We start from the raw sequence: 19,214 nt of genomic DNA on the forward strand, positions 1-19,214 counted from the left end.
TACCGAGACACTTTCGCAGTTAGCACCAGACATGTCTAAACTCTTTCCTATAAATAAATCTAACTAATGTGTGTGTGTTGACCTCACTCAGCCTCTATGTCACCTCTCACCTACTGACTGTCTGGGTCTCGTCCTTAAATGCTCTTTCTCAATTCACCTGTTGCACTTCTGACCTTTCACCAGAACAGAGGCTCATCCTTAGGTACAATAACCTGACTGAAACTACATGTACTATGTTGAATAAATGTTTTAATCAAGAACCTCTACTAAAAGTTTAATATAAAAATGACCTGATACAAATGTATTGTAAGCATGTACGCAGTTTTAACCTTCTATAGCTCCAAGTCACTTGCACAATAGATTGTCCGGACATCGCGCCGAACAAAGCTTCCAACCCCCAATTAATTGACCGAGCTCCAACTCTTTAATAAGCACAGATATGCATTGTGTATAAAATAGTCATAACTGCACCTGAAATACAAAGTTAACATAATCATAAACATCTTAAGGCCATCTTAAAGCTATCTGTTACATTGTTAAAGCCTCGTCTTAGCCTGCTGCTCAAAATAACCTTCTGCTTTTACAAACTCTCTCCAAGCCTGTTTCCTGTCCTGTTACTTTTAGCCTTTCTGAAAGACACACTGTTCAACCTCTAAACGCAATATAAACTCCAGATTATATTATTAATGCAATGGTAATGATGACAATTATTTAACGATAGCAGTAAAATAATTTCCCTGCTCCACATATGCTATCAGCGAGCAACATGGCTAATGCCTTTCACACAGCTTTGTCTCAACTCCAAAGAGCCACAGAAGTAAAAGCTAATAATAATTGAAACAATCTTTGAAAGAATGACTTACCAAGCATGGCAAACAACTCAAATATGTAGAGCAAAATGTTCTGAAACGGCTTCACTTCAGCTTCGATTGGAGCCGTGCTGGGGGCGGAGTCTGTGAATTTACTCTGTTGGTGTCATAGCCCCTCTAGGAGTTCAGAGTTAAGAGGTCAAGAGTTAATGTTTCCATTGTAACACCTCCAGATTTGACATAGAAACACTCATTTTTAACACTCGATTTTAACTACTATCATTTTACACCTCAGAGTTACATTAAAAGAATGTGACTCTGCTTAGAGTAAAATTAACTCTACTTTTGCAAGGAGACTATTAACACCAAAAAATTTAACACTTTTGAATTTGCTGTGTGCCTACCAGTAAATTGCAATATAAATTTCTGTGTTTTGTTGCCAGACATGTGCATAGTATATAAAATATAAACTGACCAGCTCCCTGCTCATTGTTTTCTGTATCAACCTTTACTCTTAATATTCATGGCTGGAAACCCAGGCACCAGCATATGATATGCTAAGTGCCCGGGTTATCTGTGGTATGTTTCAGCAAACCATAGTAGCATTAACAATTCTAGGTCTTGACAACAGCATGTTTCTATAAACGTATCATTGTTAATATTTAAAGTCGTTATGCCTTTTGGGGAGCTTTTAGTGCAATTATATTAAAGCAAAGCTATTATAATCATTTACCCATATGAAGATCCATCACTTAATTATTAATGTATTTCACTTCTGTTAGTTGTAAGATATTTTAGCTGGTTTTCATGTAAAATGACCATGAATCATTGCTATACTGATTCAGTGTTAGCTGTTGTATACAAGGCTCCTTCATGATATGAATCCTAAAATTATAAGAAACATACCAAAAATATTTTGACTTTTATTTGTAGTATCCCAGCAACAATGCAACAAAACAGTTCCTGCAAGTGGAACCAAGTTATTGTCCCATTAAGTGCAACATGTTTTACATTTATATTTGTGTATCTTTATGAAATGTTTGAAATTAAAAATAAATGGTATTCTTCCATGTTACTGAGCTCATGTGTGGCAGTCTCTTGAATTCTGGCATGTTCAAATAGATAAGGAGTTGATGAACATATTCAAAACAACAATACAAATGTACTGTGTACAGTAACATTTTATTGGAAAAAGTTTACAAGAAACCTGTTCTTGCCAATGCCAATAACATGGCTAAAACTCATAACCGTATAAGCTGCCCTGTAACAAGAATGACTCAACTTTTAAAACAAACTTATAGATCTCATACAGTCTTGTTATGCATCAGTATACATCAGTGACTTACTGTAAAGACCATGAACACTGGCTATTGTGGTATCACATATTCCTTCAGTGTCATCTATGGTATAGAAATAAAAACAAGTGTGAATGACTGAGAACATACATGCATACAAATAAAAATGCATAATTTCTGGCAGTAACAAGACATTTTTTCAGGTGTTACAGTTTTTGCCCACTGCTTGAACACATTTTGCAAAACTCCGCTCTCTGTGCCAAAACTGTACACACAAGTACACATGACACAACACTGGGAAATATACCATTCACATCTGTGCCAAATTGAAACTCTACTCCCAAAACCTAAACTCTGCTGTCAAAACCTGACATTCCTTTGTCAAAATGTAACTCTGTTGACAAAATGACACATACTTGCATCATATGCAAACACTTACAGATCAGGGGGAACACACTAGTCTTCTTTATATAAAACACTGCAGTCCTTGATTTCCATTGTTTATTCAGAAGGCACATTTTCAGGAGACACATTTTCAAACAACCAAAAACGCAAATAGACCTACTCAATATTGTACATTGCAGTACCATGAATTCAGATAAAGCAAAAAAAACAACAACAACACAATAATACAGTAATAGAAAAAACACTATACTGTAAACACAAAAAACCATGACAATTGTGCATAAGTGGGCTCATTAAAATGGAAATAAAATTCATATTTAATTTAAAGAAAAAAAATGTTCTAACCATATTTATATTTTCTATTTATGCAGCTAAGACATTACATAGCATGAGCACATGCTTTTACCTGAATAAGATTGAGAAAGCAGAATTGGATAAGACTTTTGTCCAAAAAATCCCCTGTGAAGTGGCCATCATCCTGAAAAGTTTGAAATAAGTTCATCCAAAATTGTGCACTCTGTTTGCGTAGGGTAGCCCACCATCCTTCTATACGTTGGTTGGCCGTACTTCTTCCGTAAAGGAAACTTTTCTCACCTGCAAAACTGTCTGTGTGGTTTCTCCGTAAAAACATCTGCATTTGTTCGACACAACCATTTTCGGTACCTCGGTCAGCACGTAACCTTTCTGGACATCCGCTGATGCATGAAACTGTTTTCAGAAAATAACTTGCAATCAATTTAGGGTCACTGTTTGTAGTATAAGCCTCCATCCATAAAACATAGCGGCTAAAACCATCTATGCAGCCACTGATAGCAATACCATATGGTTTCAACTTGTCATAGCCATCCATGTGCCAGAGAGCATTTGGCCCTCTGCAGCTGTACTGTCGTCTTCTCAACCGTCGAGCTCGTCTCAGTTCCACACCTTGAGGGTCAAGCAATTTGATTATGCATCTTACAGTATCTTGTGACACCACAAATCCATGTTGAATTGCACGTAGATGTAGCCAACGATAACCTTGCATCTGTCCATTTGTCATGATCTCTTGTTGGACAAAGGCTAGCACTTCCTCCAAGTTTGATTGATTCTTCCTTCTAAAAAGCCCAAGTCTTTTACAAATTCTCTTTAGAGTTCGAACACTTATAATTGTCTGATGACTATGTGCTAAAATTGAAAGTATTTCTTTGTTACTGAAAGAAAGTCTGAAATACAGTCTTATTAAGTCATCCAAATCTGATATGTCAGCCACTGTTTCTCTCACTTTGAGAGGTGAACTTTTTGCAGAAGTCCTAGTTTTCTTTTTGACAGTGGTTGCTTGTGTGGCGAGACGAGGATGGGATATTAAAGTAAATACTCTTTGCAGTTTTAAAAAGACAACGCCACCCTGGGAATTTCACCCAGAGAATACTGAAAGTAACACTAAATCACCAGAAAGGCACTTAGGTTCGCTATACTCAATCCAGAGACGAGGTTCAATGATCAACAAATTGACAATTTATTAATAATTATTTAAAACACCATATAAAAGCACAATCATAAATATTCAAGTACAAATATGCTTAAAAAGGTATTCAGAGCTGAGGCTTACCAGTGGAGGGGCAGGGATGCCACACACAAACTAAAGAAAGAAAACACACCCAAAACACAAGTGCAGCACACTATCACACACACTCACACTAATAAACTAAACAAGGCAGGTGTGTACACTCAAGGGATCCCACCACCAAGGCACCCTAGTCTCCTCCACGTCGGCACTCCGCATCTGAATAAAAGAAACAAAGAAAATTTTAATATATTACAACAAACTAATGTGTAGCACCGGGGGATAACCCAACTGCAAGACCACACTGGTGATCTACAGCTAGAAAAAGGGCCTCCCACCAGTGGTGTAACAAAAATCCAAACTACAAATCAAAAGCAATAAAACATACAATCTGGATAAAACTCTAAAATCTGGAGCAAACGGAATCGCCGTACTGCTCCAACTTGCCGTCACACGACGACAAGTTAACAGTCAATCAATATGCACGCCAGCTGACTCCGATAACCGGCATGCATATGGCCGTTGTCCACGCCGACGTCCACTGTAAAAGCTGACAGCAGCAGGGAAAGAAATCTCACAACGGGAACAGACGATAAAAGCACAGCAAGGCAAAACAGCAGCACTTCAGTTCACGTAGCTTGGCGCAAAACTAAGGCCCACACTTCCTGCGAAACATAATAAATAATTACTATAAAAGAACAATAGAAGGCAGAGAGCGTAACAAAAGTTGATTACGTACCAAGTAAGCCGTGTCATAGAATGTAAGCAGAATAGCTCAGAGGAGGCTTCTATAGCTACGACCAGCCGCGATGGAGACTTCAGAGGAGTAACCCACAAACGATCTCTACCACACCGAGGAAGTCAGGTGACCAAAAAGGAGATCACAGGCAAGCGATGCAGAGACACTCGAATGGCCACTATTTATACCAGTGCCCCCTAATGGACCAGGCTGAAAGTGGGTTGGATCGAGGGATAACATTCATCCTGCCACACTTGCTTTTGCAGAAATTGAAGAGGCAATTCGGTCTCCGTACGAGGGACATGTAGTTTGCCAAAGTTGCGTCATCCATCAGTGCTATGACGTCACAGTCAATCTGCACACAGGAAGAAAGAAAAGACAGTCATTTTCTGCAACATTTACACTGCAAAGCAATATTACAGTTAAGCCTCGTTAGGTCACGCTAATGCCAGTAGGAGAGTACTGACTGTAGTTGTCAGAAAAGCTATCTATTTTATGCAGGGCGAAACACAATAATGAAAGAAGCAAACTAAGGCATAGCCTTTCAGTAAATAATAAATCCTCTTCTGTATTTAAAAAAAAGCAGGACTTGATTGGTTATGATGTAGGTAGTACGTCTTCTAAGGATGTTCTACGACACTGTGGTGGCGTCTGCTGTCTTTTATGTTGTGGTCTGCTGGAGTGGTGGAATGGCAACGGACAACACCTCCACGCTCTCTGCATGAGACTGTACGACCACTGAGCAGCTCGATCAGCAGTAGACTTTTGTGTACACGCTTGTGTACATATCTCTGTACATTTTTATCTGTACATATGAATGTTACTTATGTATGCTAAGGACTATAACGCAGAGTCATAAATACACAGTCCATTTAGTCATTTAAGCAAAGGTATTACACATAGAACACAAAGTAACATTGTAAATCAGTCTTTGGCACAATATCGGGATTATTTCGTTATTTATTTATTTATTTTTGTGTTTATGCGAACAATATGCCTGATTTGCGACTTTCTGCACTTCTATTGGTTGTGCGAACAAACGTCACGTCACTCCGAGGTCAAAGTTCAACCCGGCAGCGCTCCTCAGCCAGCACTTTTATATATAGGAGAAAGATGATGTCATTCTGACATTATAAACAGTTTGCTCATTTCTTCCGACACTGTACCACTAACGTATACACAGTTACATGCACTACATTAGTTTGTGTTAGCTAACATGTTGTGAGGGGATCGTCAGTCGGCCACCGTCAGAACAACAACCGGGGCTGTGTCGGTGGCTGTGTATGAACGCCACCCATTTTTCTGAGTGAAATATCCGCATAAACATTCATTACAGCTTCTCTCCTCCGCTGTACTAAGTGTAACTTACTTGTACACATCAAATATATCAGTGATATTGGCAGGCGGCTAGCATCTGTAACACAGCTCCGCTTAACTGCCTTGAAAAACTCTGAAATAGTAGAACAATAAAATAAAATGCAACGAACCCATCTGGGATGATTCTGCGATCAACAACAGTTAAAACGTCAATTCACCTAGTATACTGTAACATCGTGAAACACGTTCATTCCTATATAACATTATAAGCTAACAAGCATGCTAACAGCTAACCGTAACTGTACCGTAACTGTTTTCCTGTAAAAATAGGAGACACCAAACTATCGCTCTTTTTGTTACTCACCTTCTGCTCTTCCATTAATAAAATAGCATCTTCGGGGACCCCTCGGCCACGCAAAAAGTCACTTATATCCACCATATTTAGTGAATTAGTTCTCCACCTGCCAAACTGGACACATCGCTGTCACTGAAGCTGGAAGCCTGCAGGTGCCCACCTCAAAATTCTGAGAATAAAGTCAGAATTCTGAGAAAAAAGTCAGAATCCTTTTTTTTTTTCCAGTGGCCCTAATCCTCTTCCGTATCAGAGCGCCTAAACGTTTTCAGGTTTTCTGACTTTTAATGTTTCTTTTTAGCGCCATTATATAGCCAGTATAAATAAAAATGTCAATTTAAGTCAGTTTTATTTATGTAGCACAATATAATAATAGGAGATGACCAAAAGTGCTTCCAAAGTAAACACATTTACATTGCAGGTCTACAAAAACCCAATTTCAGACCACAACAGTCACAAGAGAACCGGTTCTCTACAAGAACTAGTTCTCAATTCTCATCTCTACTAGTAAGAAATTAATAAGACAAATGTTCACAGTAGACGTAACAAAACCCTGAAGCCTCAGATGTGAATAAAAGCAAGTGAAAACAGGTAATGGGTCTTTATAAAGCTATTTCTGAGTTGTTTGACAAGTTTTTATTGTGGTATTGCAGTCAATTCTAGACCCTGGGGGCAATAACAGCAAAGGACAAGGTGCCTTTAGCTTTTAGGTGAGAATGGGAAACTGTTAGAAGATGCTACAAGGATGGTTTGAGTTCCCTGAGGCAAAAATCTGTAGTTAAAAAATTGTGATAAATTGTATAGCTGAACCATAGAGGGGGTCTATAAACAAATTATATAATTTTGAATTCAATCGAAATTTCACAGGCAGCCAGTGCAATTGAGCTTAAATGGGAGTGGTGTGTTTTTCTTTGTACCACACAGCGGGGTTTTGAACCATCTTCAATCAAAAAAAGAGCGAAACTGGGCAATCCTGAGTTATAGTAGAGGTAACAAAGGTATGGATCATTTTTATAATGCCTTTAGTGCTAAAGTTTACTTTAATTTAGTGATGGTTTCTGATTGGGGGCAGCAACCCTCCACAAAACTACTGGTTTAATCGTTAAAAAGCAAGTAACTGTCCAAAAAAACTCCAACATTTTCTTGTTTTGCTGTCTGGGTGGTTAGCATTGTTGTCTCACAGCAAGAAGGATATAAACCATACTGCCATCTAAGGTCATCTGGGTGCTTCAGCTTCCTCCCACTGTTCACAAATATGCATGTTAGATCAACTGGTGGTTGTCTGCCCTGTGTGTAAGATCAGTGCTTTGTTCAATGAGGCGCTCTGCCTGTTGCAGGGCCCATGCCTGACAGGGGCTCCAGACAAGAGTAGAAGATCCAGTTTTGTTTTTTGTGTGAATATTATTGCCCTGTCAGCATAAAATAATGTTTGCATTAAAACGTGTTTGTTTTCTAGCATTTTTTCGTTTGTTTTTGGGAACAAAGAATAAAATCCAGTCAGCTTCTGACCCCACCCCTCCTTATTTCATGTTTTGGTTTGGTCCACATGCCGATTCAGAGCGCTAGAGCAGATAAAGCTGTTTGACTTTCCCACTATTAGAAAAGAAAATAACGTGTTTATGTTTTTTGGCCAACATGTAATTGATCACAGATCAAACCTCTGGCTCAGGGCTAGATGTGCCACTCCCATCACCCACACCCACCTTCTTGACAGTTAACCAGCCGCACCGATATCTGAAGATGTAGGCGAGTTCTTTTCTGTCTAAAATCTGTCTGATTGCTGGATGCCATGTGGGAAGTTTTCATTTGTCTTCTATGCACATAATATATTATCATTATAACCCACATAAACAAAGAATTTTTGGAGAAGTGTGTATTTCACAATGTAATACTTTCAGGCTTTAGGTATGTCTTTCAATATTAAAGTGGTCGTGCCCACAGTGATATTTTTTAACACAGAATAATAGTGAACAACATGTATCAGGTAAAGACAGGTAGAGTTATCTGGTTGGTGAGAGTGGGTTCTAACTTTGTAATAGAGAAAATAGTGGAAAATTTGACCCCGCAAACCAACTTCGTGCTCCAGACAGGATGTGTTCTGTTGGTTAAATAAAGGTTAAACTGAATACTCAGAATACTTTATTAATGCCTAAGGAAATTATGTGGTTACAGTTGCTCCATGACATTAATAGTTACAGACTGAACTAAATTAAAACCAAAACCACCTTGCTTGATGTGCATCACTGTATCACATGTCTGAAAATTACTGAATAAGTCAAACATGAATGGAGCATTTCTTCATCAAGTTAGAACGACAGTAGCATGATGAACCATTTCTTAAAGCAATATGCAGATGAGTTCTTTGCTGACTTTTCAAGCTTTCATCTAGAAAGAAGAAGTTGGTCTCTACAAGCAGCTTATTTTGCACATTTGTCTTCTTGATAATTAGCTGTTCTGCATTTTTTGACAGAATTGCAGAACAGAAAGAGAAACTGATGACCCTGCTGCTGATGCCCCATTTAAGATGGTATTTTTTCAGTACTATTAGGGTATTGTTGACTATGCTAAACTCATAAACTCAACTGATGAAGTTATCATTATCATCAGTAATCAGTTATCATTGTGGGTTTTGTTGATTTAAAAAGAAATGGATTATATTATGGATTACTTGTTACTTTTAAGGGGGTGGGGAAATGTCCCAGCTGGCCAAAACTAAGACCAACATGTAGAATAGCTGAGGTAATGACTGCACTACCATTACACACACAATGCTAAACAACTAATATAATTATTGCTTAAACGTAAATTTTCAGGAACAAAACAGAAAACCCAAAAACCACAGAGAGACTGTGTTGGTGTTTGTGATCAAAGAAGAAAACATTTGTATCAGCTGAAGTGTTTAACTCTTCAACATATGTGGCAACATGATTCGACTGTATCACATGCAGAGTAATCTGTTAAATTCACCAAATCTCCCCAGCATTCAAACTGAGCATCTTCTGAAGCTAGCAAGAATTTGTAAACCCTCATGAAATAGGCTACTAGTAGCTGCTAGCACTGTAAGACAGTTTTAGCCTGTATTGTTTACACTGTGGCATATTGGAAATAGCAGCTATTGGCGGATTCTGTTATATATTCATCAACCTAAAATATCCTTGTGTTACTTTGATACTGAAGAAAATATTAAAGCTGTCCAATATTCAGGTAAGTATCTGTTTTACATTAAGCTTATTTAAGTTTATTTTGGGCTGATGATTCATAAGACATACCATTATCTTTTGAGTGAGTCAATATGACCCTCTGTCTCACTCTAATATTGGTATAATATTTGTACACTATGGTAGCTTTACTGTTTCTCCTGATGTGCATCACTGCTCATGTAGCTTCAGATTGGTCATGTCTAAAGAAGCAGCAGCTACTTTCAGCTGCTCACTTATCCACATAGGGTCACCACAGCAGGTAGCTCAGCGTATTTATGAACTGGATCCCCCTTTTTGCACAGCACCAAAAGGAATTTGTGTCCTTTTTTAGATAACACTTCTGGAAACGTGGAGAAATTGTGAAAGTGGAACTGAAATTCTTGTTTCTTTTAAAACCATTTATAACATAGAATTTTACACGGACAAAATAGAAATGCAGTCATGGTCTCACTCATTCATTGCACAACAATTGTAACTATTTATTGCTTTACACTGAAAACAACATGTGCTTTAATACATTCTCTGTTAACACACTGATGCATAGTTTTGATTCTTCCCTCTAGTCTCTTTTCTCTTCATGACATCTTCACCTGTTGCAGGTTGGTCCATTCTCCCATGTAGCAAATTCCTGTTTTTGTTCTGTGGGAAATATTTGGATTTTGAATCTTTGTTATATCTGTCTGACAGATAGTCAGATCAGACCTGCTGGGTCTGGGTCAATAATGTGGCCTGTTCAGGAACTGAAAGCTCTCTAACCGAGTGTTGACACAGAGCATTTGGGACACATAACTGTGGGCATGGTGAAGATGCTGGTGTCACATGTTCAAGTAAGACAACTCACCATGAATCATTAGCAGCTCCTAAATAACTTGTTTAGCTTGTTATTTACTTTTATTCCTTCCCCAACAGGCTTACATAAGCTAATGAATCAGACTTATTACAAGCCAAACCAATACAAAGGTGTACTACAATGTCAGCTGGTCAGCTTACGACCGCTTGTTCAATCTCAACTCAGGTGGAACATTGACTCTGCAGCAGACCTCAGGCTCATCCAGGAAAAAACAAATATCGACTACAAACTCTGTAACCTTTAATATCCCTCAAGTGATTTTGTCACTTGAGGGATATTAATGAGGAGGATATTAATGAGAAGGAGCCTGCAGCCTTGGTGCTCCGGCCGCAGGCTCCTTCTCATCACTCACCCAACATGGAAACACACTGAAATGAACGCAGTACACACAATTTATAACCCAGCATCCCATGAGAGGGAATCTGCGCCCAGACCCAGGAGATGGTTTAAAAAGTTAGTAAAAAGTTAGTGTTTAAAAAGTTTACCATCTTTATGATAAAATAAAACTTCAGTTCTGCTTCTAACACTGTCATATACTGGGTTGCCTGTGTTGAGTGGGTGGGCGTTGCGGCTTTATGCCACCATGACATGCTTTGTGGCAGGGCTGTCTATGTGCAGTTCTTCTCTTAGCTGCCACACCCGTTGTTGTGCTGTTATAACCCATGCTGGATACACGTTCAATAAAGCAGCATCATAAGAAAGCTACCGAGTGGTCATTCTACAAACACCATGTTTGCTACTGCAGAATTCCCTGTCAGGTACAATTCATCTCTATTTCAGTGTCCCCTTTACTGTCTGGTGAGGCAACACTGGAAAGTCTCACATACAGAGCGTTCAATAAAGAAGCGTCACTCTCTTATAAATTGTGAAAATATGTGTTTTTGTCTTTGGTAAATTCTGCTTTTCACAGTGATTTTATAAATATCTTTAGACTGATACCAGTACAGGACTTTCAAAATCAATACTGGGTGGTGGTCAAAGGTGTAGGAGAAGAAAATCTTTGAGTGGAAATAAACCAAATTCATATAAGGTACGTTTTGGATTTATGGAAGGACTACCAGATTACTGATTTGCAGTAATTACTGATAGGTGTAAAGAGACCAGTTTTTAGCACCCATCACCTCTGTCATTCAGCAGTATGCTGTGTGAGCTTAGTTTGTATGGAGCATCAGCCTTTTCCATCTATCCAACCAGTTTCTTCCATTTATCCAGTTCAGGGTAGGTGGTTGGAATCTATCCCGGCTGTCATAGTGTGAGAGGTGGGGTACCCCTTGTTTACTCTTTGGACAAACAGGGTCAACTCTAACCACAGCAACAGAAGAAGTTGAAGTATGAAAATTTTCTTCAGTTCATTGAACTGAACTGAATTGAAGAAGCTTCTCGGATGAGATGTGAAACATCTTCAAGAAACTTGAAGAAGTCAAGACACTGTTCTTTCCAAGCTTCTTAGAATATGATGACCTGTTGAAGTTTATTTGACATTTAAATACAAAGTATGATCACAAGTATGGGAAGCTAAAAACTCAAAAACTTTAACTGAGTTAAATTTGGTGCATTCAACCTCATCTCTTCTCGGAGAGGTACTAGTACAGCTTTAACCTCACTTCATCCAAGACATGTAGTGCCCTTTTGTACGTTGGTCAACTATGACCTCTCCCTGGAAGTCCACTTCTGACCACTTGCACATTTTCAGTGTGGGATGGGTCTTGAACACAACAATAAAAAGCTGAATCTTCAACTTAAATTTCACTTCACTGCAGAAAGAAGAAGAGGAAAACCTCACATCAAGGGAACTTAATCTGGGGAGTAAAACTGGTGGTAAGCAATAATAATACTAGTAATAACCCTGTTAATGCCTACCATGGTTATTATAGCATTTAATCTTACATTAAAAGCATAATTTAGACGTCCTTAATTTGATTTTCGGGTTAGTGTCAGTTACTAGAGTGAGCTCGCTTTTTTCATTTTAGTTGTTAGTTGTTAGGTTTTAGTTTTAGAATATTATATTATAATATAACAAACTCGGGATCTCGCAAAAGTTTTGTGAGATCTCGCAAAAGTTGAATTCCAACAATGGCGGCAGCTACTTAGTTGTAATATTACTCTTTCTGGGTCACAAAATACACTTTTAAGATATTTTGAGGCGTGAATGTATTTGTGTAAATGTCAGATACCTGCTCGGTTTACAAGACATCACATATTTGCAAAAGTGCTCCGACGTTTTCGGAGATCTGACACCCACCATCTCGAAGCTAATGGGAGGTCGAGACCTACTACATCCGGGAGGAACACCGCTTTCCCGGCACATCGTGCCTCGACCTCCCGGTCGGCTTCGAGCTGGCGGCCTCCGAAGAATGCGGCTAAAACTTTTGCGAGATTAAGACGGACTTTTGCGAGATCTCGCAAAAGTCCGTCTTAATTTTTTTTTCTCCCATGTCCCCTGCGGGGCTCCGTACCAAACAGATATTACAACTTTTAAAAAGCAGACACGGACAAAGACATTTTAGTCTTAGTAAACATATGCGAGGAAGCCTGTTTATTTTGGTTATGTTAAAAATTGGCCAAAATGACTAAAGATGTGCACAAGATGTGCCCAGATCAGTAGGAGAGGTGTTCCAAATAACAGGACCACAGAAACTGAGGCACACTTGGGTCTCAATCTACGATCAGTTGAAAGATCTGCAGCTGATGACTTCAGTGATCTGACTGGTATTTGAACAGTGAGCAAGTCAAAGATGTAGTAGGAGGTCAAACCATAGAGTGCTTTGGGAACTAATACAATCATTTTATATTGCACTGGAAGCCAATGAAGTGATCCTGATACTGGGGTAATAGAGTCAGATCTCTGCATAAGCACTCCGACTGGTACATTTTGAATGTGCTGAAGTCGTCTTACTGATGATTTGGAGTGTACAGAAAATAGAGCATATAATGATCTAACCTGCTTGATATGGAAGCATAGTCTATGCTTTGATATCAAGCAAACTGTTTAAAGTTAATAATGTGTACTTTATTAATCCTGTAGGAAATTGTTTAGTCCTCTGCATTTAACCCACTAACTCAGTGGGCAGCTAACAATTCAATGCCTGGGGAGCAGTGTGTAGGTATCTTAGGCGAGCTGTTCGATGGATTTGAACCTCCAACTCTTTGATCATGGGGCGAACACTCTACCTACTGAGCTATCTCTGCCCTTCTTCACTGAACCCACTTCATTTTAGAAAAGGCAATGAGAAATATTCTGTCTCTGACTTTTTTGGACCAACAGCAAATGTTTCTGTCTTCAATCTGTTTAGTTCTAAAAAGTTGTGAATCATTCAGTGATTAATGCCATCAGTGCAGCTCATTAGTTTCTGAATAGAGGTCAGATCATCAGAGGAAAACTGATAAGTATTATGTGCACAAGAAGAGTAGGATATGTTATGATTCTTTCTGACAGTACCAAGTGGGAGCATGTAAATGTTAAAGAGTAATGGACCCAAAGGATCGAGCCTTGAGGAACACCAGATTGAATTTTTATTTGTGCAAATATTAAACCGCTAATAGACACACAAAAGCCCCTCAAGTCTTCACTATGATGAGAGCCAACCATCAACCCACCTGTCAAAGCAACAGAGCCATGAAGCCTTTGAATTAAAATGTCCTGCTCCATAGTGTCAAAGGCAGCACTGAGACTGAGCAGCACTCAGTCTGCTGTTTCTGTGCTGTGATTGGATCTGAAACCTCCCTGGAAAAGTAAAGACTGCGACATGTAAGATATTCATTTAGTTACTTGTAATAAAATGTTTTCAATTTTTGATGAGTAATAAAAGATTAGAAATAAGTCTATAATTATTAAACACCAATGAGTCCAAGTTATTTTTTGTGATTAGTTGTGTGATTACAGCACATTCAAGAAAAACAGGGAGAATGTTCTCCAAGTCCCTGTGTTGGTTGCCTCCTGTATCCTATCCTATAAAGTTTGACAGGAACCTTTGGCTAAAATAGGACTTTTTGTCTAAACTGCTTTGATTGGTCAGTGAGACTTGCAAAGTGTGCAAACGTGACTGCATTACATTAATAAAAGCACTGATACAGTGTTAAAGCCAACTGTACTCAGCAATAAATCCTATCGTGTGAGCCCTGAACTCAGGTCAGGGTTCAGACTGGGGCAGTATACATGAAAAACTTTCTATTTCAAAGAAAGAAGAAGTCGATCTCTAGAAACAGATTATTTTGCAAATTTACCTCCTCAAAATTCAGCAGTTCTTTCATTCTTGAGAATACAACGTTCTCAAAACAAAAACTGATGACCCTTCTGCTGATGCCCAATTTAACACAGTAATATTATTAATATCATTAGGGTACGGGTGATGATGCTGACCTCAGAAACTGAAGTTATAAGTTTAGCTACAATCATTGTGAGGTCTGTTTACACAATAATGGATTACATGTTACATAATGTTGCTTTTGAGGGGGGGAAATGTCCCAGCTGGCCAGAACTAAGACCACCATGTAGAATAACAGAGGTAAAGCCTGCACTACCATTACACACACAAAGCTATCCAAGTAATATGATTATTGCTTAGACATAACCTTTCAGGAAGAGAACAGAAGTAATCATGTCCCAAAAACCACAGAGAGACTGTGTTGATTTTTGAGATCAAAGAAGAAAATGTTTATATCAGCTGAAGTGTTTAACTCTTCAACATATGTGGCAACATGATTCGACTGTATCACATGGAGAGTAATCTGTTAAATTCACCAAATCTCCCCAGGCCACTGCGGCTCCAGCATTCAAACTGAGCATCTTCTGAAGCTAGCAAGAATTTGTAAACCCTCATGAAATAGGCCATTCAGGTAAGTATCTGTTTTACATTAAGCTAATTTAAGTTTATTTTGGACTGATCATTCATAAGAGATAACATTATGCTTTGAGTGAGTCAATATGACCCTCTGTCTCACTCTAATATTGCTATAATATTTGTACATCATGGCAGCTGTACTACTTCTCCATCACTGCACATGAAGCTTCAGATAAATGTTGAGTTTTAAAACATTAACACTCTGATGCTGTTACTGGCGGAGAAGCAGCAAACCTCACTGCTGTGCTATCTTACAGTTTCTGTCTAACTGCTGAGCTGGAAAACCTTCATTGACCAGGATGTGCGGTCATGTAGAGAGACTGGTTTTAGGTGAGTTAAAGGGGGGGTTGTGTGTGAAAGAGGTCTGTGTGACTGGTCATGTCTAAAGAAGCTGCAGCTACTTTCAGCTTATTCACAAAAGGTCACCACAGCAGGTAGTTTGGTGTATTTATGCACTGGATCCCCTCTTTGCACAGCCCCAAAGGAATTTGTGTCTCCTTTCAAGATCAAAGGGAAATTATTAGTGCTTTATCCCAACAAATTTAGTTTTTGAATCATTACCAAAGCATAAAATAATACATTAAAAAACTATAAAATAAAGTTTTGTAAACTACAAACATGTAGAGTCACGGGTGGAAAAGAAAATCCCACTGCTGTTATGTCTTTTATCAATGAAGGGTAACAGCGTTGAACACAGAATAAAACATGATGATTTATGAAATTAAGATATAAAAATGAACAAAAAATAATTCAATGTCAAAATGGCTGTGTTAGTGTTAGAGTGACGATTCGGGAGCAGTTTACATTGTTGAAAATCCTTAAATGGCCAACATCATCTTCAAGTTTTAGATATGAATGTTTTGCATGTAGTCATTGATTTAAGGCAAGGCAAGTTTATTTGTATAGCACGATTCAACAACAAGGTGATTCAAAGTGCTTTTAAGAACAAAGCTGTAAGTAGCCTGATGTATTTCTTTTTCTTTGTTCACCGTGAAACACTGAAAAAGCAAAAATACATCAGACATCAATTTAACTCCTGTTGGGTTGAGAAGGCTGAGCTGTGAAATTTATGTTTTTAAAATATTCAACACATGGGTAGCACCGGCCATATTCTTTATAGAGAAAAATAATTACAGAGAAATTGGAAAAATTCAGTTCTTCACTGAAATTCTTGTGTTCTCAAGTTGAATGAACAACAGTTTTACCATTTATGATGTAGACTTTTACATGGACACACTGATGCATCGTTTTGATTCTTCCCTCTAGTCTCTTTTCTCTTCATGACATCTTCACCTGTTGCAGGTTGGTCCATTCTCCCATGTAACAAATTCCTGTTTTTGTTCTGTGGGAAATATTTGGATTTTGAATCTTTGTTATATCTCTCTGACAGATGGTCAGATCAGACTAGCTGGGTCTGGGTCCACTCGGTGCTCTGGAAGAGTTGAAATCTATCACAGTGGCTCCTGGGGAACAGTCTGTGATGATGACTGGGACTTAAATGATGCTGAAGTGGTCTGCAGACAGCTGGGCTGTGGGGCAGCAGTAAATTTCTATCGATCAGCTCACTTTGGTCAAGGTACAGGACAAATCTGGCTTGATAATGTGGCCTGTTCAGGAACTGAAAGTTCTCTAACCACATGTCAACACAGAGGACTTGGGAAACATAACTGTGGACATGGTGAAGATGCTGGTGTCACATGTTCAGGTGAGACGAAAATTTTGTGGTTGGTTCAAGCTTAACACATGAATATGTATCTTTGGACATTTCTTTGAAGCTACTTTAGTCATTGATGCTACAAAATGTCCTTACTCTTCTGTTTTGGTAAATCCAAATCACATTTTCTGACAATCTGGTATTATGATTCGAATTATTTTTGGCTTAAAAACAAAATAGACAAAAAAGCAAAGCTCATCTCCAAATGATACAAGTAAACAACTCAGCTAGACTCTTTTTCATTGCTGAGTCCCAAAGATTTTGTTTTTACTGGTAGAGTGTCTGAAGCCATGCATGCAGTGGTTAAGACTGTTGCTTCACAGCTTGAAGATCCTAGTCTGGGTCCTCTCTGTGTGCAGTTTGCATGTTCTCCCCAAGTATTCTAGCTTCCCCAGTCCAAGGTTAAGACATCCATGTGGTTAGATTAATTGGTGATTCTAAACTGACCATGTGTGTAAATGTGTGAATGGTTGGATGAGTTAGCCTCGTGACAGACTGGTGACCTGTCGAGGTTGCTGCCTGGCTCCTTTTCTATGACAGCTTGTATAGGATAGAGCCTCACTGCAACTCAGAAATGAAAGAAAATCGATGGATGTTTTACCTGCATATGTTACATTCGAGTTTGAATGTTTTTATTCTTAGTTGAGACAGGTTGTAGCAACATTTACTGTATATTCAGTTTGTGTTACCATCCGTATGTTGTTCCATGGCTCTGACTGTTACACCTGCTAACTCGGAATTTCTCTCTTAATGTGCAACAAAGGACCACCTGTTCGTTTTGCATTTGTTTTAGTTGAGCAAATTCTGCAGGCCTCTCCTGTACATATAGATTTGATGATAATTTCCATGTGTTTTGTGTGTAAAACATTGAAACTCTGTTAATCTTCTCTAATTTTTTCATAGTTGGACAGATAAGATTAGTTGGATCAACTCAGTGCTCTGGAAGAGTTGAAATCTATCACAGAGGCTCCTGGGGAACAGTGTGTGATGACAGCTGGGACTTAAATGATGCAAAAGTGGTCTGCAGACAGCTGGGCTGTGGGGCAGCAGTAAATTTCTATCGATCAGCTCACTTTGGTCAAGGTACAGGACAGATTTGGCTTGACGAAGTGGCCTGTTCAGGAACTGAAAGCTTTCTAACCGCATGTCAGCACAGTGGTTTGGGGAAACATGACTGTGGACATGGTGAGGATGCTGGCGTTGCCTGTTTAGGTGAGAAAAAAAGATTCATTTATAAATACTTAATAAGGTATAGATGGTCATCACTTTAGATGTCACACAAAATACTGAAGTAACAACTAATCACTGCTTGAATTAACCATGAACTAAATATATTAGATATCAGATATTAAATGTTGTAATTATTCAATCTTTCTAGAAGAAAATCCAAGCCAAAGGTGTGCGTGAGAGTCTAAATGTTCAAAAACTGTCATTTCTTACATTATTTTTTAAAAAAATGCATTTTTCTGCTTATTGTGACTACATGCTCACTATTTGCCTCTTTTAATTTTAAAAATGAAAATGAAGATGTTATACATTCAACTCTATGTTCTTTTGCTTTTCAACAGACAAACCAAAACCCAGGATCTCCATTAGTCCTTCTGGTCAAGTTACCTGGGGTCAGAATGTCGCCATCAAGTGTTCGATCACAGCTGATCAGTTAAGTGGAGCATTTATCTTCACAAAGACCTCAGGCTCATTCAGCAGGAGAATAACATCAAGCAGAAACTCTGCTACCCTCAGTATCTCTAATGTAAACCTTGACAATGAGGGATCCTACCAGTGTCAGTTTCAGAGGGATTTGATTGCAGACTCCAACGCCCCTCTAAGTGATTCTGTGAGACTCTCAGTGACAGGTAATTTTTGATATAATTTATACAATTTAATTTAATATAATTTTAATGTAATTCCTAATGACAAGTTCCTTCTTTAGTTTAAAGGAAATATGAACTTTTCACATATATTATTTTTCAGTCAACCTCCCAAAGCCCAGAATCACCAAGAATATTATTGGTGCAGTCACCTGGGGCCAAACTGTGAGCATCACTTGTTCAATCTCAACTCAGCATTTAGGTGGAACATTCACTCTGCAGCAGACCTCAGGCTCATTCAGGAAGAGCCAAACATCGAGTACAAACTCTGTTACCTT

At 38.6% G+C, this 19,214-nt stretch overlaps 2 protein-coding genes and 1 long non-coding RNA gene across 3 annotated transcripts in view; 2 read left to right on the forward strand and 1 right to left on the reverse strand.

The window, feature by feature from the left end:
* LOC102313645 (retinoic acid receptor alpha-B) overlaps positions 1–11,348 on the forward strand; it is a 41,188-nt gene extending 29,840 nt beyond the window's left edge. The window contains exon 10 of the transcript XR_001335752.2: positions 11,269–11,348. The gene's annotated coding sequence lies outside the window, so the exon portion shown is untranslated. The remainder of the gene's footprint in view (positions 1–11,268) is intronic.
* Positions 1,720–6,649, reverse strand: LOC121812357. Its single transcript, XR_006053011.1, has 3 exons — positions 6,473–6,649; positions 4,792–5,146; positions 1,720–4,717 (listed from the first exon to the last, which is right to left on the reverse strand). It is a non-coding gene; the product is annotated as an uncharacterized LOC121812357 (long non-coding RNA).
* Positions 11,349–12,905: 1,557 nt separating the features above from the next.
* LOC121812356 (putative DMBT1-like protein) lies at positions 12,906–19,210 on the forward strand (the record flags this gene model as incomplete). Its single annotated transcript, XM_042214339.1, has 8 exons — positions 12,906–14,258; positions 15,265–15,346; positions 15,609–15,681; positions 16,618–16,653; positions 16,742–17,056; positions 17,969–18,277; positions 18,634–18,921; positions 19,040–19,210. Coding segments are annotated over exons 3-8 (1,150 nt in total), but the record flags the coding sequence as incomplete, so codon positions are not given.
* Between the last annotated feature and the right edge of the window lie 4 nt (positions 19,211–19,214).

The sequence above is a fragment of the Haplochromis burtoni genome, unplaced genomic scaffold, assembly GCF_018398535.1.
Source record: "Haplochromis burtoni strain Fernald_Lab_line unplaced genomic scaffold, NCSU_Asbu1 Contig_552, whole genome shotgun sequence".
NCBI classification, from domain to species: Eukaryota; Metazoa; Chordata; class Actinopteri; order Cichliformes; family Cichlidae; genus Haplochromis; species Haplochromis burtoni.